This window comes from Pan troglodytes, chromosome 22 (genome assembly GCF_028858775.2).
Source record: "Pan troglodytes isolate AG18354 chromosome 22, NHGRI_mPanTro3-v2.0_pri, whole genome shotgun sequence".
Lineage (NCBI taxonomy): Eukaryota > Metazoa > Chordata > Mammalia > Primates > Hominidae > Pan > Pan troglodytes.
Window position 1 is genome coordinate 15414039 of NC_072420.2, and position 25142 is coordinate 15439180.

Genomic DNA, 25142 nt, shown 5'->3' on the forward strand with positions numbered 1-25142 from the left:
CCGACTTTCTCACTTAATAGTTGTAATCCTGGGAAAACTGCCTAACACGTCTATGCCTTAATTTCCCTATTTGAAAATGCAGATAATAGTACCTACTCAAATGGTGGCTAGAACTAAACTAAATTGATTAGTATTAGTAAAGTTTTTAGAGCAGTGCCATAGTAAGAACTCTATTATCTGCTGTTGTGTAACAAATTAATCCAAAGTACTTTAAAAAAACAGAACTTTAAAATAACAGAAATGAATGATAATTCTTTGCCAAAACAAGAATTATGGAAGGCAAACTGTTTATAATTCTTGCCAAAACAAGAATTAAGGTCTCTCATGAGGTGGATTCAACTAGTCAACTGTGGCTGCATCATCTCAAGACTTACTAAGCCTGGAGGGTTCATTTCAAGAAGGCTGTCTCACATAGCTGGAAATTCGTGCCTCCTGTCAGTGGGGGGTACCTGTCTGCCTCCATGTGGCCTCTCATCTTCTAGGGTGTCTTTCTACACCTGTATTCACCAGAACAGCCTTCTTCACATGGTCTTCTTTACGTGGCAGCTGGGATCCAAAAGAGAAAGCCAGCAAGAGGGTGCATCCAAGAAGGAAGCTGATCTTTTTTAAACCTAATTTCAGAAATGACATCCCAGCACTTCTGCCGTATTATTCATTAGCATTGAGTCATTATCTCTTGCCCAAATTCAAGAGAATAGGATTACCCAAGGATGTTAATTCCACAAGGTGGGATCATTGGGTCCCACATCAGAGGCTGCCTACCTCAGTGAGGCACTATCTGTTAATTAAGATAAATATGAAGTATTGCTGCATTTCCTCATATATTTGAGTCTCTCCAAGGTCAAGTATACCATCATTACCTAAAGGCTCATCTTAGAAGATTACATTAATCAAATGAGTTTCTTAAAGAAGCAAAACATAATTAATATATTGTTTTTTTGTCCAAAGACTAATATAAACTTTGTTAGAGAAATATTTATTAACCATCAACCAAAGGAATCCTGTTATGCAGGATTATTTACTAACTAGCTAGATTAGGTTAGCTTAGTTTCTGGCTCCATCGTGGTCAGAAGCCATGAATTAGTATTTAGAATTCTGAAGATACTGTTCATATGCTACAAGTTGTCTTTTCTAAATTAGAGAAGTCAGTGGAAAGCATATAAGCAATAGAAAGGATAGAGAGAAATGTACATTTCGGGAACAACTAGGCAACAGCTACTGAGATTGAGTGCCTTGGCAACAAATCAGTTCCATCCTCACTTTCTTATTTATATGCCTGAAAAGTATACTCCAGACTAGTCCTGAATGAAAAAGTACATAGTTTAAAAAACAAACTGCAAAATGGTATTTATTTACATTAAAACATGAATTGCCTGTATACACACAAATATAAGAGGAACAATCTGTTATGCACAATAACTGTAATATTTAGTACATGTTATACACAGCAGTATCTGTTAAGTCAGTGGTTTGAGTGAAAACACAGTACCAAAACATTCCTGATACAAAATAAGTTACTCATTCACATATTCTAATCATACAAGACACTTAATATTTTAAAAGTTACATACTTCAAATAACACTGGCTAAATGTACAACTAAAGTTTATTAATTTTTTTTATGAAAAGACTTCAGATTGTTATTCATAAATGATCCCTTTCAGGATGCATTATCTTTTAAATAAATAAACTAAATTGACTTCAAGACTATTTATAAATAGCCCACTAAAATATGATTGAAGACATTCCTTCATTTTATTAAAGGTGTAGCTATATACTAGAGAATATGCTCAACTACTGCCTCCAAATTCCAACACTGTCATTCTAATTTGCAAATAGGAATTATTTAAATTCCAACTTCAGGACATGAGATTAGCTGCCTGCCCTATTTTGCCAATTGTTTCCAAAAGCATTAATGGATTAAGAGACTGTCTTGAACATCTCAAACATTTGAGAAATTCAAGGTTTTCTTTACGTTTTAAGCTGATCCTATATATGGAGATTTTGAGATAAATTGGAACACTTTTAGAAGACCTTCACAAAGAATTTTTCAATTCTAAAATCTATTACAGATTTATATAAAGTCCAAGAGAACATGTGAAATATTTTCATAATGCAGTGAAGGATTCATCTTTGGCATTTCTCCATTCATTCTAAAATAAGATACTTCAACAAACATTTTATACTTTTCTATCTACCTACTATAGATATTTTCTACACACAAAAGTATTTGATTGAAATTTGTGTTTTAACAGCAATTTCACTGCTAAGAATTTTTTTTTTAGATATGAAAAATATGAGTAACATTCAGCTTTTTACTATGAGAAGCTGAAATGTTTTGATGTTGTTGAAATGAATTTGCTCAGTTTCCTTTTTTGGTGACCGGCAATTCAACATCCTATCAAATTCAGCAATGGATAAAGCAGAGATACTTTACAGTAAAAAAACAAAAAAAGGTGACCAGGATATAATTTTTGAATAATATGAAGCATTCCTCTATTAAGGAAAATATGTATATATATATATATAATCTGTATCCATATATCTTCAAATACAATGGGTATGACAGAAATCAAACTGTTATATTTTCTTTCTTGGTCCCTGTGGTTTTTCTTAAAGGAAACAAACAACAAAAACAAACAACTCTGCTACAAATGCCGATTTGTAGAAACCTTGCCACAATGGCTTCCACATTAGATTTCCACGTTACTTCCAGTATTCACAAATTTTTTGCTCTCATCACAAACTAACCTAATGTTTGAAAAGAGTCCAAGTGTGGCTATTTAAAAATAATAATAGAAAACAATAACACAGCTTTTATAATTGAGCACATTTTCCTCATTCAAAACTAAATATGAGGAAAAATCTCAGTAAAACGGAACCAAAACCATTTAGTAGCTCAATTCCATGCCATATTCCCCAGGGCTTACTGAAAATATAAACAAAGAAACAAATACAGTAGGTAATTGATGCTATTTGCCAATGTTTGCAAAGGTCTTGGATAACAAAAATAAGATAGCAATCATGGCTTTATTATGACATTAACACATTCTTCAAATGCAATTACCAATTTTATTCTCTAACCAAACAGAATAATGGAAATCCAAGCAGAGAATGATGTACAGGACATAAAGGAACTAGAATATAATTGGTTATTTCTACTATATGGTGCTGAAACATTTGAATACCTTTAGAAATAAAATAAATTCATCTATTAAACACATAAAACTCCTGGAGAATGCAGATTACAAGAATATGACACTTAACAGGATACTGAATTTGTGAATGTAAATTTGTTATATAATATGGCAGTTACTGAATATTACGTATGCAGCTTATGCTAATAATACTGCTATCTTCCAACCACTGTAAATACCTGACATCAACACGGTCCTTCAAGTATAGTTCAAATTATTAGTTACATGTGATAATACAAGTAATTACCAGCTCCTGCTAATACAATTTAGTAAGAACTGGGAATCTCATAACTGGCACTACTTAATGTTTATAGAATATAATGTTAAGTGCATATGGTTATCAACCTCCAGAATCCAGAAAATACAGTTATCCATACTCTTGTAAGAGAGTTGTACCTCAATTTTATCATTTTAGAGTATTTGTTAGAATAGTATCTCTCCAAAATCAAATAGGATCCATCTGGTCATGTCTAATCCTAAGACAAAACACTATGTAAAATTTTCCTGTATCTAAATGTTGCCCTCTAGGTAAATCTGTGATATTTTAGAGACTTTCTTTTGTGGAAAAGGTAATCTGATAAATGGGAAGAGATCATCAGACACGATCACAAATAACCATTATTTCTGCAGAATTCAGTTGAAGTTGGTTTTTTGTAAATGCTTATTGGGAATTTCTAAAGCACTGACTTGGAGAGGCCAAGAGCCTCCATCAATCCCTGCTTGGATAGCCACTCCCGTTACCACTGCTAGGTCAGGGTCTACAGATGTGTTGGGATCTTTTCCAAAGAACTCTTGAATGACTTGACGGATCCGAGGAATACGAGTGGAGCCCCCAACTAAAACCACCTCATCAATCTCAGTCTTTTCCAGGTGGCCTTCTTTCAATACTTGCTGAATGGGTACCAGTATTTTCTGAAAGAGGTCTTCATTAAGGGTATCAAAGAGTTTCCGTGATATTTCTGTTTCAAATAAAACCTGACTTTCTCCACTTTTCTTATCAGAAAGGCCACGTCCAAACCCACTGTTCACACGATGGTCATCTGCTGAGGAAAGTTTGTCTTTTGGCAGTTCAGTGTCACTACTGTGAGGTTCCTTCCTGTCCTGCTCCTCCACCGTTAGTAATACTGACAACTGAGCAGATTGATGAAGAGTCAGATTTAATTTGACCATTTCCACAGCTTGTCTCAATCTGTGGATTTCCTCTTTCCTAGAGGGCACGAAGCCATACGTTTGATAGATCTGTTTATATAAGTACTGAAGCAATCTCTGATTGAAGTCCTGTCCTCCAAGTTTATTGTTTCCTGAGTGAAAAATAAAAAAGTTTAATATAGTTATGCACATATGTGTGTATGTATACACGTATGTTATTATGTATATGTAAAAATTATATTCTGGGAATAACAAATCCCTGTTTCGTGTATCATTACAATTTTATTCATACAGAGACTGGTTAAAAATAACTGTGTTGCTGGGCATGGTGTCTCACACCTGTAATCCTAGAACTTTGGAAGGCTGAGGTGGGAGGATTGCTTGAGGCCAGGAGTTGGAGACCAGACTGGGTAACATAGCAAGACCCTGCCTCTATAAAATAAATCAATCAATAAAAATTAAAAAAATAATGACTGGGTTAAAGCTATCTTAACCCAAATAAGTACTATTTAAAAACTAGTAGTGCACATCAGGGTCAAAATTTTAAATTATATAAAAGGAAGTATCTTTTCACAATATCAAATAATTTTTCAGTAAATAGAGATTAAGAATACAGAGTGGCTTATAAGTAGCTATTTAAAAACACTGAATGTCATTCTCAACAGAAGAAAATGCTTCTTATAATGAAAAAGTAGGTATTTAATCTCTTTTTTTCCTTTCATTTTTGCTTGCCTGATTAGGACCTGAAAAGGTCTTTCTACTTTTCTACCTGAAAACTAGATAAATAATTTCAAAGGAAAAGAGTAATGTAATATAATTTCCTGGTATTTAACTTGATTAGAAAAAGAGAAAAAAAAATGCAGAGGTTAGAATACCTGTAACTTACAACTCAACGTGTCAAACAGGTTGAATCCCTTAAGCTAAATTCGACAAAATAAAAACGTTTAAAAAAGGGTTTAGAATGTATAATCCGATCATTTCCTAGGGAAAAATACAATTAGACTTTCTAAAGACATCTACTTTATAAAACATATTAAATGAAATATACTGATCACCCTTCATTTTAAAGAAATTTTTCTTCCCTCTGTTCCCTTTCTTCACCATCACCATGAAAAGTCCTACTGGCTCTGTGAGCCATAACTGGGTAACTGGCAATGTATTTATGCGACTTATAGGATGCCCAGCATTTTTTGAGATTTAACTTTTTGCTGTAAATATATACAAATGGTGGTATAAAATTACATATACAGAAAACTATCAAAATGAAGTCAAAGAATTCTGGGGGAAAAAAAGGATGCACTACACATTGGATATGTTAAAGAAAGCACTGCCCAAACCTCTTCAACTCTCCCTGCATTTTTCTGTATTTCTTTTTTTTTTTTTAGTAGAGATGGGGTTTCACCGTGTTAGCCAGGATGGTCTCGATCTCCCCATCTCGTGATCCACCCGCCTCGGCCTCCCAAAGTGCTGGGATTACAGGCGTGAGCCACTGCGCCCAGCCTCTCCCTGCATTTTTCTTACCAGACATTGCTCGGGTTAGAAACATCCCTCCTTGTTTATTCAGTAAAGACACATCTAGAGTTCCTCCACCCAAGTCTATCACCAAGACGTGGAAGACGTCAGCCTTGTGGAGACCATAGGCCATAGCTGCTGCTGTGGGTTCATTTATTACCCTCAAAATCTTCAGTCCTGTAAGATTGGTTAAGGGAAGAAAAATTCATGAGAGGATGTGATAAAGTAATCTCTTCCCACTTAGAGCATGTTTGTGTCTTCTGTGACATGAACTCCACCACTGAGTAATAATGAGAGCAGTCACAAACCGAACAGAAGCATGAAATGGGAACAGTAAACATAGGCTCTTCTAAATGCTATCTTTAAAATTATTCTGAAAGATTACAATATAAAATAAAATCCAAGGTTCAGTGGAATAAGTCATTCTACTCTTTATTAATTAACACTTAATTTTCAAAAAGTGTCCCAGCCTTTTCTAACATTCATATTCTACTTTGGAATATATGAGCGATAAAAATTTAATCATTATGCCGAGGCGGGCGGATCACGAGGTCAGGAGATCAAGAGACCATCCTGGCTAACACGGTGAAACCCCGTCTCTACTAAAAATATAAAAAATTAGCCGGGCGTGGTGGCGGCGCCCCTAGTCCCAGCTACTCCGGAGGCTGAGGCGGGAGAATGGCGTGAACCCGGGAGGCGGAGCTTGCAGTGAGCCGAGATCGCGCCACTGTACTCCAGCCTGGGCAGCAGAGCGACACTCCGTCTCAAAAAATAAAAAAAAATAATAATAAAAAATAAAAAATTTAATCATTATATACTATCAGTAAGTGCTATGGAAATTAAAGAGGCTTATGTTGAGCAGGTAGAAGATCAGGTTTCTTTGAATGAAATTCCTGCTTTAAACTAAATGCCATACTTATGAGCGGTATGCAAAGTAGTATGGCATTATGTATCAGGAGCTATGACAACATTCAAACTCTAAAGAATTATTCCAGACATCATAACACCCTTCACTTCAGCTCTCTGATTTTACCACTTATTCTACTCTGGCCACACTGACCAACTTCCTATCCTCTATGTACCAGCAAATTCCCAGCTTATGGCTGTTGCAGTGGCCATCTCTTCTTCCTACAACACACTTTCTCCATGCGTCTGCATGGTTAACTATTTTGCTTTCTTCAAACGTGCTTAAATGTTACTTTCTCAATGAGGTTTGCCTGATCACCCTATTTAAATTCTACAAGTCATCCATCCCCTGACCACCAAAAGCAACCTTGACCCATTAGCCTGCTCTTTAATTCATAGTGGTTACTTTCTGATATACATTGTATCAGTGGCTCTCAACAAGGCAGGATTTTACCTCGAAGAAATCTGGCAACATATGGAGACATTTTTCATTGTCACCACTTGGTGGAGGAGGGTGCTGCTAGCATCTGGTGAGTAGAGGCTAGGGATGCTGTTAAATATTTTGTAGTTTACAGGACAGTCCTCCACAATAAAGAATTATCTGGCCCAAAATATCAGTAATGTAGAGGCTGAAAACATTATTAAATTTACCTTTTATGCTCATTCTGTGTTTCCCTCTGGTAGAACATAAGTTCCATGAGAACAAAGATTTCTTTCTTTTTTTAGTAAGGCCCTCAATATTGGTTCAATGGCATTAAATGTTAAATCATTAAATGATCTATCTCAGATTTTAATTAAAAAATTATATTCACCTTAACATTAATGGAATTTAGAAGAAAGAATTCCTCACTGCTAACATGTGTCCATTTTCTCTTTGAGCCTTTGTCCTGTAGCATCTGATTGGTTCTTGTTACATACACATTTTATATTGTGCTACAGAGCTTTCAAAATTATAAACCTGTATAAAAATCTATCTACTTTACCTACATTGATGGTTAATATTATCATCTTGATTGGATTGATGGATGCAAAGTATTGTTCCTGGGTGTGTCTGTGAGGGTATTGCCAAAGGAGAGTAACATTTGAGTCAGTGGACTGGCAGAGGCAGATCCACCCTCAATCTGGGTGGGCACCATCTAATCAGCTGCCAGAGCATGCCTGGAATAAAAGCAGGCAGAAGAATGTGGGAGGATTAGACTGCCTGAGTCTTCTGGCCTCCATCTTTCTCCCGTGCTGGATGCTTCCTGCCCTTGAACATCGGACTCTAAGTTCTTTAGCTTTTGGACTCTTGGACCTACACCAGTGGTTTGCCAAGGGCTCTCAGGCCTTCGGCCACAGACTAAAAGCTGCACAGTTGGCTTCCCTACTTTTGAGGTTTTGGGACTCAGACTGGCTTCCTTGCTCCTCAGCTTGCAGCCAGCCTACTGTGGGACTTCACCCTGTGATAGTGTGAGTCAATACACCTTAATAAAATCCCTTTCATATACACATATATACTATCAGTCCTGTCCCTCTAGAGAACCCTAATACACCTACCATATAGTTTGTTTATTTTGACTATGGTTGTGTGGTTTGGGAAGTGGTAAACCTTACTACAGAAGGTTTTCAACCCAACACAATTTTGAGAAAAATGCATCTCAGTCAAGGGTACTGTTACCTGCAAGGTTAGCAGCTTCAATTGTTGAATTTCTCTGTTTTAGATCAAATTCTGCTGGTACAGAAATGACAGCATTGGCAACTGGCATTCCAAGATATGCCTCTGCCATTTCCTTTAACTTCAACAATAGTCGAGAGCCAACATATTCTGGGGACACCGTGATGGTCTCATTACTTGTCACAGAAAACTCAACCATTCCATTTTTGTTTAAAACCTGTGAATAGGATTTGCAAATAAGTAAATAAATAAAAGAGTAAAAGCATACAGATATACATATATACATAAATACTAGACTTCATGAGAACTTACCCTTATCTTTACAAAATCAAAAAATGCATTTGAAATCTATCTAGTACATTCACCAAGATTAGAACTTGTTAAATGTTATACATTAAAATCTGTACAATGAATCCATATTAGTTTTACTTTTTTTTTTTTTGAGATGGAGTCTTGCTCTGTTGCCCACACTGGAGTGCGGTGGCATGATCTCGGCTCACCACAACCTCTGCCTCCTGGGTTCAAGCGATTCTCCTGCCTCAGCTTCCCAAGTGGCTGGGACTACAGGTGCGTGCCACCATGCCCGGTTAATTTTTGTATTTTTAATAGAGACGGGGTTTCACTATGTTGGCCAGGTTGGTCTTGAACTCCTGACCTTGTGATCCGCTCACCTCAGCCTCCCAAAGTGCTGGGATTACAGGTGAAAGCCACCGTGCTTGGCCCACACTAGTTTTTAATAACAGCAGAATAAAATTCATCACCAAGCACATTACTAGAACACAAAAGATTCTCAATATATTTTTGCTGAATAAAGAAAGAATGATGAAATGTAAGAAATAAAAGTTGCTCATTCAAGTATGTAACTCAGAATCTTTTCCCTTTTTTTCCCCAAATTTCTTGTTTCTAAGAGTAATGGATAGCTGAAAGAGTTTTCTAGTACATATTAACAAGAATAATTTTAGTACATCATTATGTACTTATCCAAGAATCAAATCTCATTTACATTCTTATTTCCCATGAAAACATGTATTGTGCATTAGCTCATTATCCCCGATAATGTGGGTGTACATTTAAAAAACTATTTTAACTCTAAAAAATACTACCCTAGTTTTACCAAGATTCTATTAATATAAATAAAAAACAGAATTAATCTAAGAAATTATAAGAATGTTTTCTCACTTTAGGCCTCATAGTTAGGTTTCCATCATGAAAAACTGACCTTCCAAAAAGTACTTCACTAGTCTGGGGAAAACATAAAGAAGCTACATGGACAATATTAAACTAAGATACAAATATACCAGAACCATCAGTGCCCACATGAAACAAAAGCAACAACAAAAAAATCAGATCACTTAGAAACATTAAGTAGTTTTTGGGTCAATAAGTAACGTACCCAAAGCTGTAATTCAGAGGGCATATATAGCTTTAGATGATTTTTTCATTAAAGATTGTAAGTCAATAAAGAATCCCAAAAAAGAAGTCAAAAAACAACAAAGTAATAAACCTAAGAAATACAGGGAGCAATTTTTTTTTCTTTGAAAACGGATGAAAAATTTGAAAATTTTTATGGCTAGGTTTATTCAATAAGCAGCACTGATACAACTATCTATTTTGAAACTAATTAATGGCCGGCATGGTGAAATCCCGTCTCTACTAAAAATACAAAAATTAGCCAGGTGTGGTGGCACACGCCTGTAATGCCAGCTTGGGAGGCTGAGGGAGGAGAATCACTTGAACCTGGGAGGCAGAGGTTGCAGTGAGCCGAGATCATGCCATTGCATTCCAGCCTGAGAGATAGAATGAGACTGTCAAAAAAAAAAAAAAAAAAACTAATTCATTTAGAATTTCACTTCATTTAGAATTTCACTTCATAACTTCCAAGAAAAACTCCACATGGAAAAAAGCTTTAAATGTTTAAAAGAAAAAAAAAAGCAGCAAAATCCAAACCAACAAATACATAAACATATTAAGAGGGAAAAAAAAAGTAGCAGTGGATAGGATGGGATAGGCTACAGTAAACATGATAAGAGTCTAAAATCAAAAATTTAAAACTTTGACATCCAGCTCAAAAACATCAGTGAAAAAAAAAGGTAAGGAAAAGATAACAAAAACATATAATGAAGGTCTTTTATAGCTCACTAAGGAAAAGAAAAACACACCAAAACAAAAAAGGTCAAAGAAAAATGGACCACAAAAGAAAATTAAAATATCAATAAAATTCTAAAAATTCTGATCTCACTAAAAAAAGATCAAAAGAAATAAAAATTAATACAGGATACTATTTTTCACTTATCTGACTGTTAAAGATTAAGAAAAATAACTAGTGAAGATACAGCCACTCTAAAAAATTATGGTTAAGAGCATATAACCTTTCTGGTGAGCAAACCGGAAAAATAAATCAAAAGCCTTAAAAACGTACACATTTGACCTATCAATTTGACTTCTAGCATTCAAGTTAGGAAACTTTCAGAGAAGTGTACAAAGATAAGTGTGCAAGGATATTACCTGAATCTCCAACATTAGTGAAAAACCACAAAAAAGTACACTGATAGAGACTAGTCTAATTAATAATGGAATAGTCATTCCACAAAATCATTAAAGATAATGACATGACCCTATTAATTATCCATGACATATTAAATAGCAAAAAATAGCACACCTGGTATGTTCTCTTTATATGTATATAAATATGTACACATACACACACAGAATATCTATCTATGGTACACAGGGCTTCATCAACATTCCTGCTACCTTGAAAGAGCTAAGCAAGACATGCTGAGGATGGGACAGCAAGAAAATGGCAAGGCCTTAAGTACCTGTTAGCATTATGGAGTCAGTGATTAACTGATCCTATAGCTGCTGTGGAATTTCTTGTTATGTGAGATAACAGAACTTTCATGTATTAATAGATAAAACTAGACAAGATAGAATGTTTCGTGACATGAAGCCAAAGCATTAACTAAAACAGTACACTAAAATTAATATAGATTTTAGATTAATCACTTACCTTAAATGGGTATCTGCCAATTTCAGCCTCCAACTCTTCTGGGGTAAAAATCTTGCCTATGAATCTTTTGGCATCATATATTGTGTTTTGAGGATTTGAATCTGCCAGCTCTACACTTTCATATCCCACATATACATCATTGTCAGTAAAAGACACCATGCTGGGTATGCTGATATGCCCATTTTCATCTGGAATCACCTTTACTTTTCCTGTGCCAGGAAAAAACACCCCAACAGAACAATAGGTGGTGCCAAGATCAATACCAATCACTTTAGGAGTAGGCAATGGTAAATACTGTTGTGCCAAATAGCCGGCCAACAGGAGAGTCAAAACAGCCGATCCTGAAATAAAGGAAAATTAAAAGATGTATTTTATCAAACTAGTACAATGTACTAAATTACTGTAGCAAAGTCCCTTTAATATCACTCGTTGAAACAAGGCTAAAAAAGACAAATTTCAAAATTTTTTATAGGACTGCAGATAGCACTCCTCTCAGACAGCAAGTTTTTCAAAATGTAAACTGGTTATAATAAAATTTAAAATGAAGTAAACAAAAACAACAAAAACCCCTATAACTGTATGTTTGTGTCATTCTCTAATAAATGTAATAAAATGTAAAAATATTTCAATAATATTTGCGCAGATGCTGACAAGAAACAACATTTATCTGGAGCAAAAGCCAGATATAATCTAATATTCTTGATCAGTTGATATTTAGATTTTACAGCTTTATAAAAAGCTTCGATTATCATTTTTTAAAAGCTCCATTATTAAAATTCTCACAAGAAAAACTTTATTATTTTATAAGTCTAAACTTCTCTCCTCGTATCTCACCTCCTTTTCCCTTTCAAAAGGATGAAATGAATAAATGGGATAAAATGATTTTGAAAGTTCCTTAGATATGAAACTGTCACTTCAAAACAGAACATAGTTAACTTTTTATGTATTTAAGTATGAACTAGGGACATCCTTCTTGCAGTGGTAATATTTAGGGGAGAAGAAGCATAAAGGTGGGCAACCCTGACGGCAACATCTATGAAAGCTTCTTGAAGACAAGTTTCGTTCACTGTTGGATCCCCCAGACCAGGAATAACAGATGCCCAACAAATACTAATTTAAAAAAAAAAGAAAAAAGAGTAGGAACAAATGCCACGCAGATTGTAAACATAAGCGAAGAAAGATGCCCCTTTAGTTTTTAATGAATCTCGTATTTGGTATCAGGAGGCTGTGTTATACACCGTATATGAGCGGACGCTCATATTACATATGACCCAAAACATGAATTTTCAGGGCTCTGTGTTACTAATTGTTAGCTCATCCTCATCAACACATAACTCAAAGAAATAAAACCAAGTGCGAATCCCACTTTCCACTTCCAGTTACAGGCAACATTTCAGAAGCATTTCATCACCTTGGAGACGCGGGGTGGGTGTGTGTGTGGGTGGGGGATAGGTAATTCCAAACCCGATTTGATGGAAAAAGCATCGATAGAGCTATACATCAGAGTCCTGAATCCCTCCAAATTCAGCATCCCTGAGCCGACAGATCCGGATGTAGCTCCTCCCCCTTCCTCCACAAAGGGGTCCTGGAGGTGCACGTTCTCGCAGCCTTCCATAGCTTGCCCCAATTCAACAGTCAATTCAAAAACCTAGGTGCTGTTGAAAGGAACGCCTCCCTAAGCCTGATGTCCCTGGGATGGACACAGCTGGTCGCCGTCTATCCTACCTTGGCCTGCAAGGGCCGGGGCCCTCCTAGAGGCGTCCCCGCCCCCATCCACTCCGAACAGCCGAAAACCGTCTCTAAGTCACCTTTCTGACTCCCCTTCCGCTGCTCCAGCTAGATCCAGGAGGTGAGTCAACCACCCCCGCCCACTCTGGCATCCTCAGATCGCCTCTACGTCCGCAAGAGCAACAAGGACCCCCGGGAACCCACCTAAGATCGTCATCTCTCTGGCCATCACAGTCCCGCCGAACAGGCTTGTGGTGACTGTACCAGACGTGAGGCACCGCCCCCACTCCTCCCGGCAGTCCCGCAGCCCCCTGGGAAATGTAGTCGGCTTGCTCTAAGCCAATCGGAGAAGCTATCGCTCTGACCAAAGCAAGGACTTCATCTACCGTGAGGGCGCGGGGCAAAGAGCCTCCATTCAACCGCTGCCAGTGACGACTGAGTCCCCCTTTCACGCAACGGCCGGCAGGACCAGTGAGACTGAGGGGGAGGAGCGCCGTGGCGAGAGACTGGCGTTTATAATTAAACCTGTGGTCCCGCGATCCTACTTGAGGAAAAACAGGCTGTCTCTTTAGCCCCGCCCCGCGCTTTGCATTCTGGGAAGCGGAGTTCCAGCCTTTCTTTTTCCGCGGGAGGGAATGAAAGGGAGGGTGAGAACCGTTAGTTATTTCTTTCTTTGGTCGTGCCCCTAATCAGGTCCAGGATTCGAGTTTGTGTTCTTTCGTTTTAATTCCTTTTAAAGCGCGTTCGTTTGCCTGAGATCTAGCTTCTAGATGGCGTTCCTATAGCCTCCCGGAGCCCCAGCCATCCTCCGTAGAAGGGTCCCTGCCGCAGTGCGGGGCCTGAGGGAAGTCGGCTCTGGCGTCCGTGCTCGCAACGCTGGGAGCAGCCCTGAAACTCCAGTGACCCTCAGCCCTCTGCCTTTGTTTTGGGGTAAATGAATTCAAGCATTCTTCAGTCAATTCGATTTATCCAAGGGATCAGGGACACATTTTCTCTATTGCTAGCACTGACGTGGGCCATTAAAAACAAAAACAAAAAACGAAATTAAAAAGAAAACCCTTAGCTCTCTCTTCAAGTAAGTCTTAAGTGGCCACAATTGACCTTATGGGCAAGTCCTGTAACGTGACAGCCATTTTAGGACGCTTGTGACATGCTGTTCAGGTTCTAGTCTGAAGTAGGATTTTTCTCGCATCTTGGTCACTGGTAGCACTTAATGGCTCCTCTGAGAGTGGTTTTGTCATTTTTGCTGTTAGAGTTCACGATAACTAAGATCCTGGAGAATTGAATCCATTTTCTCAGCTTAGATATAAATCAAACCATCCCTGTTGACAACACGTCAGCCTGCTGTGGGAATACATCGCTGGTTATTTCTATCTGACTTATCAATGTGAATTTTGATTATGGAAGCTGAATTCTGGTTGATAGGGATCCATTGTAATGTTCTCTCTACTTTTGCTCATTTTTAAGTATTTCATAATGCGAAATATAAAAAGTGTGTGTCTATAGTGAGTGCTGTTCAATAAGATTCTTATAAGGAGTGAAGAATTCAAGCACTTAGTTCTTAAGTATTACTTGTAATGGGCAATGGGCTGGAGGTGTTCCAGGCAGACGGAACTGAATTACCAAGAGCACAGAAGCAAGAGATCATCTATTCCATAGATTAGAAAGTGGTGGATCATAAAGCATGAGGTAGAATTCTGAGAGACAGAACTAGAGACTTAAACCAGATTAAGATTAGCCGTCTGTGGCAAGCACTGGTCACTGGGATTCTCCCTGCCACTCACTCCTTTCTCCTTGCTAACAAGATCCTGATTTGTTCAAGAAGCAGGTAAAGATTATGTGATCTCAGAGTAGAAGGCCTTTAGAATTAAGATTGAACTAAATAGGTTGTATTCATTTTCTATTTCTGCCTTACAAATTACCACAAATTTAGTGTCTTAAACCAACTCAAATCTATTATTTTTACAGTTCGGTATATCAGAAATTTGGTATGGGTCTCACTTAACTAAAAGCAAGTTGTTAGCAAAGCTGCATTCCTTTCTGGATGTTCTAGGGGAGAATCAGTTTGCTGCTAATTTGCGTTATTGGCAGAATTCATTTTCTTGCAGTTGTAGGGTTCAGGTCTTCATTTTCTTGCTGGCTGTAACCTGAGAGCTGTTTCCAGTTTCTGAGGCCATACACATATCTTAGCTCAGAGACCCTCTTTCTCCATCTTCAAAGCCAGCAACAGTGGGTCAGGTCCTTTACAGAGGACATCTTTTTGCATCGCTCTTCCAAATTTTAGATGTCATGTGTTTACATTGGACCTATCTGGACAACTCAACGTAATCTCCATTTCAAACCGTGTAAACTTATCATATCTGCAAAGTCCGTTTTGCCATGTAAGGTAACTATTCACAAGTTCTAACAGTATGAGGAGGCCTTTATTATGCCTACTAAAATGGTTCTGTGGCCCCTCAGATTCACATCTGTCCACCTACAAAATGCAACATCCGCCAAAGTCCCATCCCATTATAGCATGAACTCAAAGTCCAGAAAGTTCATCTATACTTCATCAGTTCAAAAGTCTCGCATCTCATTATCTAAATCAACTAAAGGGGGTAGTAACTGATACCACTTATCCCTTCTTGTTTGTTTACAATCAGAGGAACAATGAAATACTTAGATAAGAATGCTGGTGAGACTATTCCAGTAATGTTATAAAGAACAAAAAAGTCAAGGCACTGGGGTTGGGAAGTAATCATTGTTATCATTCTCCAATAGTGGCCAATTAATTCGTTGTTTTTACAGTTATTGTTTGGTGTTTTATGTTACAATCCATTGCAATTATTATCCTTCTTGATACTTAGATTGCTTTAATTTTGGCCGATGGCAGCCTCTTCAAAATTCACTCATGAATGCTTTTGACACAATCGCTTTCCTTATTGCCTTGCTACCTGCTCTAAAAAGATATCTAGAATCCTCTTATTTTGTTTTGTTTTGTTTTGTTTCATACTTATAATTAACTGTATGTCTAAGGGACCCTGCTTTCTTTTATTAAGAAAGTGTGGTATCTGGAGACCATAATTTGTATGCCAGGGGGTTATTATTTTAAGGGTGCCAGTTCTTTTTATATCTTTGAATTCAGTGAAATATCAAATAAAAAGCCAGCAGGATATTTTATGACTTGATAAAATGACAATAACATTTATTTGGAATATTTAAGATAAGAACTTAATGGGTATATAGTCCTTGCACATGTTAAGTGACAAAACTACAAACTTAATACTACAGAGGAAACAGAAAATGGACTTTAGGCTCAGCAGCAGCACATGCTTGTAGCCCCAGCTACTCGGGAGACTGAGGTGGAAGGAACACCTGAGCCCAGGATTTTGAATCCAGCCTAGGCAGCATAGCAAGAACCCTATTGCAAAAAACTAAATAAAAGAAATAAAAATAAAACAGACCTAAGAAGAAAGTGGCAATCTCTTCAAAATAAGTGAAAGCTATATTATTCAACAAATGTAACAGGGCAATTGGCTATTTATAACTTTGAACTTAAAAAGGGATGTTATACCTTAACATCAAAATAAATATAAATAGATAAAATGTTTAATTAAATAACTACAAGTAGTTTTATTCGTTAACTTAGGGGTAGGAGAAGTCTTTGAAATTAAGACTTAAAACCTAGAAACAAATAAGGCAAAACTAAACTTAACAGATAAATTTGATTATGTAGAATTTAAGATTATCTAGCAGGCAGAATTACCTATTTGAATTTATATGAAGTCAAAAGACAAATGACAAACTGAAGAAATACTAAACATACATCATGATCTATAAGAGATTTAATTCCTTTATAGAGAATTCCTTCAGAGTATAAAGGTGTACAATTCAGTTGAAAAATAAGAAAGGACATAGACAATAGAAAATAAAAATAACCAACAAACATGAAAATATATTCTACCTTAGTCACATTTAAATAAACATAAATCAGAATAATAACATGTCATTTCTACCTATCTGTAATCAGTTGAATTGTGGCCCCCTCCAAAAAAGGTATGCTGGAGTGCTAAACCCCTGTACCTCAGAATGTGACCTTATTTGGAAATAAAGTTGTTGGACATATAATCAGATAATATGAGGTCACACAGAAATAGGGTGGTCTGTTAATCCAGTATTACTGGTATCCTTATAAGAAAAGGGCCATATAAAGGCACGGAAACACAAGGAGAATGCTATGGGATGACCAAGGCAGTGATTAGAGTTATGTAGCTACAAGCCAATGAACGTCAAAGATTGTCAACAAACCAGCAGAGCTACGAAGAGTCAATAAAGGATTCCCCTGCATGTTTTAGAGGGAACATGCCCAACTCATATTTTGATTTTGGACTTCTAATCTCCAAAACTATGAGACAATAACATTTTGTTGTTTTAAAGCCATGCAGTTTGTGATAATTTGTTATGGCAGCCCTGGGAAACTATACTATCTTACTGGAAAAATAATTAAATAATGATAAGCAGTGCTAGTGAATGTGTCCGTTGCTCATGATAGGCCTGTTTGTGGAGTACATTTTGAAAGGGTAATATTGATTAAAATGCAGGGCACATAGACTTACATTTACAGCCATTATTATAATGAATAGAATTATCCTTTCTCCACAGAGAAAGAGATGGAAAACAGCACAAAATTAGATGAAATAATAGTTTCAGACTTTGGAGAATAGGCAGAGAAACACTATGATTCCTGAGAAAAAAGAGATAAACCATGTAAAGTCTATAGTCATCCTGTATTTTTATTGAGAGACACACATGCAAGACCACAGTGTAGACGAAAGTCCCAAGTAGAGTATGTGGCCTTGCCTTGTATAGAAGACACATACCAGAGTTCAGGCATTTTGGAAGGAGGCTGAAGTTGCAGCAAAGGGCTCTGAAGAGGTAAGCGCTATATAGAATACCAGAAATCCCCAAGATATTGGGATACCTTTGCTTCACACCATACACAAAAATTAACTTGAAATTAGTCATAGATCGAAATGTAAGACCTCAAAACTCAAACTACAAATTTGTAGGAAAAAGCATGGGAGAAGATATTTGTGATCTTCTTGTAGGTAAAGATTCCCTACATGTGAAATAGAAAGCATGAATCATAAAAAAATTGATAAATAGAATGTCATTAACATTAAAAATTTCTATTCTTACATGCCATCAAGAAATGAAAAGTCAACTCACGAACTGAGAAAATATAGTACATATATCTAACAAAAGACTTGTATCTAGAGTTTATGAGTAACTCTTACAACTAAATAATAATATAACAGAAAATACCTAGTTAAAATTTGGTTGTAAGATTGTAATAGAGATTTCATAAAAGAAAATATACTAATAGCCAATAAACACATGGTAAGATACTTAACACTGGGGACAAACAAAATCACTACACATCCACTACAATGGCTAAAATTTAAAGGTTGATTCACTAAGTGTTGACATAGATAGGGAACAACTGGAATTCTTATATATCACCAGCAATATTATAAAATGGTACCTTAACTTTGCAAAAACAGTTTGACAGTTTCTTATGTTGTTAAACATATCCTTACCATATGACTCAGCAATTTCACTTTGTATTTAACCAACAAAAATAAAACCATATCAAAAAAAATTGTGCAAGGATGTATGTGGCAGTTTTTCTTGCAATAGCCACAAACTAAATCATAGATCCATTAACAGTTGAGTGAATAGTTTTACTGTACAATTGTGCATAAGAAGTATTAAAATGTGTCCACACAGTGACTTATACATGAATGATTTGGGAATCTATGTTCATAATGGCCTCCAAACAGAAGCAGTACAAATTCAGCAGGTAAATGGGAATGCCAATTATGGTATATCCATGTAACAGAATACCACTCAGCAACAGAAAGGAATCGTTGATGAATACAATAACATTACGATGAGCTAAGCAAAAGAACCCAGGCACAGAAGAATTTCTACTCTGTGATTAAATGTATAGGAAATTCTAGAAAAGAAATACCTAATACACAGTGAAAGAAAGCAGGGCAGTGATAGCTGAGATGCAAGGAGGTGATTGACTGGGAAGGGGCACAAGGGAAGTTTTTACAATGATGCAAATGTTCTACATCTTAACTGTGGTAGTGGTTACATGGATATAGATCTATATCTCTCTATATAGATATCGCCTTGTGTAAATACTTATGTATATAAATATATCTCTGTCAAACTCATTAGACTGCACAGTTAAAATGGATGAATTTTATTTTATGTAAATTATACTTAAATAAAGTTATTTTGAAAAATAAAATTTTCTATACCTGAAAACTGTGAAGAAGAACACCAGAAATTCTAAGTATTCTACTGCTAGGAATTTATAAATATTCTTATGAAAGTACACATCTTAATTGCTCATGGCAGGACTCTTTCCCAAAAAATAATTGGAAATGACCTAATCAACCATTTATGGCTCTGTCAAACAGTGGAGTTATAACAAAAAATGAAACTCATTTGTATTGTTGTATTTCTAAAAAGTGTTTCTAAACCGTGTTGTTAAGTAAAATCAATCAAGGTTTGGAGCACATATTAATTAATTACACATTAATACTACTTTGAGTGGATAGCCTAAACAATATGTGCTAATAGCATAAACATTTTATGTCCACTTTAATTTAATTTAAACTTTAACTTATTACTGTCTTTACTATATTTTCTTATTTCTATTATCTTTTCATCTTTGAACCATTGGTTATTTAGAAGTGTGCTTCCCAATTTCCAAACATTTGGTGATTTTCTAATTACCTTTTTGTTATGATTTCTAGTATAATTAAATTGTGGTTGGACAACATATTCTGTATGATTTTAATCCTTTGAAATATATTCACACTTGCTTTATTGTCTAGAATATATTCTGTTTTGGTGAATATTCCATATCTATGTGAAAAATGTGTGTTCTGCCATTTCTGGGTGTAGTATTTTGGAACTATCATTTAGATGTATTTTACGGCTTCTGTATCCTAGTTTTGTTCTTATTATTGTTCTAAATGCTTTATCTGTCATTGAGAGTTGTAGGTTAAAACATCCATCTATGATTGTGGATTTTCCCAATTGATGTGTGTGTGTGTGTGTGTGCTCTGTTTTTAGGCAAGTACAAATTTAAGATTATAATTATTTTATTATCATGAAATATTCCTTTTTATATTTAATAAAAATTTTGTTTTAGAGACTACTTTGTCCCAGGATCAGAACAGAACTACATAGCAAAATTTAAGGTGATGCCTACTCTCTGATACTGACTCTGCAGTTGTAGGACCCTGAGAGTAAGCTCCCCCTTAAATTTTGTGCCCAAATGCCTCATCCTGTAAGAGGCATTCACTCTTATGACAGTTGCACTTGCTTTCCTTGCCCTTGTTCCAGCCCTGATTTGTCTGATATTAATAGAGTAACTCCAGCTTTCTTTTGTTAGTATATCCTAAGTACATTTTCCCTATCCTATATCTCTTCACCCATTTATCTCCTTATATTTAACATGTTTATTGTATGGAAGCTAAATGATGTGTACACATACACATAGAGTGTGGAATAATAGACACTGGAAACTCGAAAGGGTGAGAGGATGGGGTATGTGAGCAATGAGAAATCACTTAATGGGTACAATGTACGATATCGAATGATGGTTACACTAAAAGCCTAGACTTTACCACTATGCAATATATCGATGTAACGAAGTTACACTTGTACCCCTTACATTTATACAGATTTTTTTTTAAATAGTGTCTCTTGTAAATAGTATATAGTTGGGCTTATGTTTTAATGCAGTTGGATAATATGTCTTTTATTTATGGTCTTTAGTCAATTTACATTAACTATAGCTATGGATATAGATCAATGCATGGATTTAAGTCTATCATCTTCCTTTATTTAAAAAGTATCTTTTTTTTACTTCTTTCCTGCTGTCTTTTAAATCACTCAGTATTTTCTATTCCATTTTATATCTTTTATTTTTTCAGTTAAAAATCTTTTTCCTTCATTGTTTAGTGGTTATCATAGTGATTTTAACATACATCTTTGACTTATTACATTTAGTCCTTATGTCTTGAAGGATGCAAAACTCTCACAGCACTTTTACTTATCACTCCCAACCTTGAATATTTATTGTTATATGTTGTACATGTACTACGTTATACACCCTACAAGTAATAATTATTACTAATTTTTTGTTTGTTTGTTTGCTTTGTTTTTTTTGAGACGGAGTCTTGCTCTGTCGCCCAGACTGGAGTGCAGTGGCGCGATCTCGGCTCACTGCAAGCTCCGCCCCCCGGGTTCACGCCATTCTCCTGCCTCAGCCTCCCGAGTAGCTGGGACTACAGGTGCCCGCCACCACGCCCAGCTAATTTTTTGTATTTTTGGTAGAGATGAGGTTTCATCGTGCTAGCCAGGATAGCCTCTATCTCCTGACCTCGTGATTCGCCCGCCTCGGCCTCCCAAAGTGCTGGGATTACAGGCTTGAGCCACCGCACCCGGCCAACTATTGTTTTAAAGACATCAATATTTTCCAAATTTTCTCACATATTTAACTTTTCTAGTGTTCTTCATTTCTTTCATGTTCTCATTTTTGACCATTTTCCGTCAGCTTGAAAATTTTCATTAATATTTTTTGTAGTGCTGGTTTGTTGGCAACAACATTTTTTGAGGAGGGGCTAAAATATCTTTATATCACCTTCACTTTTGAAAAATATTTTCTTTAGATAGAGAATTTGCGTTGGCAGTTTTAATTTCTTCCCTCTTTTTCTTTTATCACTTTAAAGATGCCATTCCATTGCTTTTGTCTGGTAAAATTATCCATAAATCTCATTCTTGCTTTTTGAAGAAGATGTGCCTTTTTTCTATGCCTGGTTTAAAAATCTGTTTCTCCCCCCCACTTTTTTTTTTTTTTTTTTTTTTTGAGAAGTTTAAATACGTTTTGCCAAATATGGTTAATTTGTATGTGTCTCTCTTGAGGCTGACTGGGATTCTTGGATCTCTGGTTGTTGCCTTCATCAGATTTGGAAAAATCCTCATCCATAGCTCTTCAAATATTGTCTCTGTCCCTTTTCTCTTTTTCTGAGATTTCAATTGCGCATGTATTTGCCCATGTACTATATTAATTTTTGCCCTATATTTGTTAATACTTAGTTCTTTTCTTTCCATTTCTTTTCTGTCTTCAAGTTGAATTTTTTTCCGTCTTTATGTTCAGTAATAATTTCTTTACTGTGTCTAGTCAGCTATTAAACACATTCTAGAGTTTTTAATTCATGTATTTTATATTTTTCAGTTCTAGAATGTTTCATTTGATTTTCATATTGATTCTAATTGTATGTTAAAATTCTGTCTTTCATTCCGCTCATCATTTATTCTCTTTTATTTAAATTTATTCATTAGTTATTTTAAAGCTTTTATCTGTTTAGTCCAATGATATCCATAGCTAGGGAGAAGAGGAAGTGTCCTTATATCATCTAACTTTTTTTCATTTTCTTTCGTTACGTTTTCCAGTTTATTCAGATGCCTCGTTTCTGTACATGTTAGAACTATAGAGAGAGAGAGGTTGATGTTACTTTCCTCTCAAACAAGATTTTCCCTTTTCTCTTATGCAGGTAGACTGAGAACGAATCATCTCAGTACAACTGGGAATTTAGCCACATAGGGGTTGGATTCCACCGCAAGTAAAAAGTTAGTCCTTCTCTAAAGTACAGACGTGCCCTGTGTTTGTTGCAGACCCCTCCCTCTAGAGGGACTTTATCTCTTAAGCATTGCAAGAAACAGGAGTTCCTTCTCTGCTTTGCACCACCTTAGCACTCATGTCTGGGGCTCCTTTAGATTCCCCTGCCAGTGTCCACCGAAAGCTCTGAGGGTTTCTGTTTCTCCTAGAGGAGTTCTTTGCTTAAATCAAGCTTAATCTTTACTATGTGCACAGATTTGGCAAATGCTGCCATGAGGAAAACTTGGTCTCATCTTTCCCAAGAAATATTCCATCTCTGGAAACAGTTCATTTAGTCCTCTTTGCATCCTCCCTACTTCGATGTCTTACAAACTTGACTTTGGGATGTATGCATTTTTTCCTATTTGTTGTAGTGGGAGTTGTAACTTGTACCCTGCCTTCTTCATTCCACTCAGTGGTTAAAATAGACCAAAATTTTAATGAGTTTATTACCTTTTATTGGTCCTGACTGGTACAAATACTGATAAAAAGGATTTTAAGATCACATTCATACTTTTGGGGAATGAGAGCCACAATTAATTAACAATGTCTGCCATGAGATTGGATGCAAGAGTATGGCACTCATACTATTCCTACTTCTGTCTAATTACACTATTTGTTTCTGTGTGCAAAAATCTTTGGTAGGTGGTGGATGTGCCCAAGACACAGGGAAGAAAAAGAAGTAAACAGGGAAGTACAACACAGACTCTGAAATGGGGCATCATGGAAGATGGAGCTTTGTCGTCTTGGTCTTTGCTATATATTCACTTCCTACTACAGTGCTAAATACCTTGTGGATGCTTAAATATATTAACTGAATGCATAAATGAAAAGAGTAAATAAAGAGTGTATATGAAAGTATGTAGATAAAATTCTTCACTAAGCCTTGGGGATCCAGCTGCTTAAGGACTAAGACCATATCTAGCTCCTTTTAGTATTTCCACAGCATGCCATGGAGATACATGTTTCTGATTATATATGATACATGGAAATTATATGTTGTTGAATGAGTGATTGAGTAAATGTGTACTAGGGCAGCTAATCATAAATATTTCTACTATTGCTAAAATGACTGGATTTATCCATTCATTCTGAGAGTTTATACTGATTGCTTATATTGTATCAAATACCGTAACTGAGGGCAATGTTTACTCAAACTAATAGCACCATTCAAATTTATGCAAACAATAAGACTATATCTTTAAAATGTTTTCACTAAAAGCTGCATAAAGAGTGTATTCAACAACAATAGAATAATTTTACAATCTTTTTTCTTGCTTAATGGCCATTTGTGCCTTCTGACATGCTGCTAGCCATTCAAAGGTCACACTACCTTGAAGTTGAAGATCAAGACAAATGATTAGACTCATAAAAGACAAATCACTTCTTTCTGGACAGGTGATTATTAATAATTAATTAGCATTTAAACATGTATTATTTAAGTTCTTTTTAAGTTATAAAGTCTTTGATTTGCTAAACAGTTTATGTAAATAATGAATAAAACATAAAATAATAATAGTTACCATTTATTTAATTCCATAATAACTGATTTGTATGTATTATAAGCTTTCTTTCTGAAAGCAGAGTTTGGAGGTGGGTTCATAACTTTCTACAAACAGAAAACTGAGATTTAGAGGGTTAGCTAGGGAAGAATTTAAAACTAGATCTGTCTTATAAAAAAACAATCTATGTTCTTGTCTTAGTCAGCTTGGGCCTCCATAACAAAATACAATGGACTGTTGGCTTCAAAAACTGAAACTTATTTTCTCACAGTTTTGGTGGCTGGTGGGTCAGAGATCAAGGTGTTGGCCAAATGTGTTTTTTGTTTTTGTTTTTGTTTTTTTTGAGGATTCTTTTCCTGGCTCACAAATGGCTGCTTTCCTTGTCATTGATGACTTGATATAGAGGAGGAGAGGGAGAGAGAGCAAAGTGTGTTTGTGTGTGTGTCTCTGTGTGTGCTTATGTTAGAGAGAGAGAGAGAGACAGAGAGAGATCTTACACTTTTTATAAGGTCACAGTCTTGTGGTATTAGTACCTCATTTTTATGACCTCATTTAACCTTAATTACCTCCTAGAGCCTTTATCATCAGATACAGTCACATTTCACATCGAAGGTTTGGGCTTCGACATATAAATTCTGCGGGACACAATTCAGTCCATAGCAATTCTTAAGCACTATAATATACTCTTTTAATTTTTAAATAAAGATGGAATTATTTAATATGTTATCTTTCAGTTGCCTTCTGGGTGTGATTTA

The 25142-nt window shown here is 36.0% G+C and overlaps 1 protein-coding gene and 1 long non-coding RNA gene across 2 annotated transcripts; one reads left to right on the forward strand and one right to left on the reverse strand.

The window, feature by feature from the left end:
- Positions 1–1321: 1321 nt before the first annotated feature.
- HSPA13 (heat shock protein family A (Hsp70) member 13) lies at positions 1322–13743 on the reverse strand. Its single transcript, XM_531517.7, has 5 exons — positions 13360–13743; positions 11428–11768; positions 8421–8634; positions 5867–6034; positions 1322–4497 (listed from the first exon to the last, which is right to left on the reverse strand). The coding sequence occupies exons 1-5, from the start codon at positions 13382–13384 to the stop codon at positions 3830–3832; spliced, it is 1416 nt and encodes a 471-aa protein (XP_531517.3). The 5' UTR covers positions 13385–13743; the 3' UTR covers positions 1322–3829.
- Positions 13744–23743, forward strand: LOC104005028 (uncharacterized). Its single transcript, XR_678171.5, has 2 exons — positions 13744–14085; positions 23531–23743. It is a non-coding gene; the product is annotated as an uncharacterized LOC104005028 (long non-coding RNA).
- The last annotated feature ends 1399 nt before the right edge of the window (positions 23744–25142 follow it).

What these genes read in the sequence shown, in the direction of transcription:
- HSPA13 (XM_531517.7), bottom strand. Translation starts at nt 13,384, where the DNA reads ATGGCCAGAGAGATGACGATCTTAG. An exon ending in CAGAGAGATGACGATCTTAG is followed by an intron (nt 11,769 to 13,359) that starts GTGGGTTCCCGG and finishes CCTTTATTTCAG; the next exon opens with GATCGGCTGTTTTGACTCTC. An exon ending in TCTAACCCGAGCAATGTCTG is followed by an intron (nt 4,498 to 5,866) that starts GTAAGAAAAATG and finishes TTTTTCACTCAG; the next exon opens with GAAACAATAAACTTGGAGGA.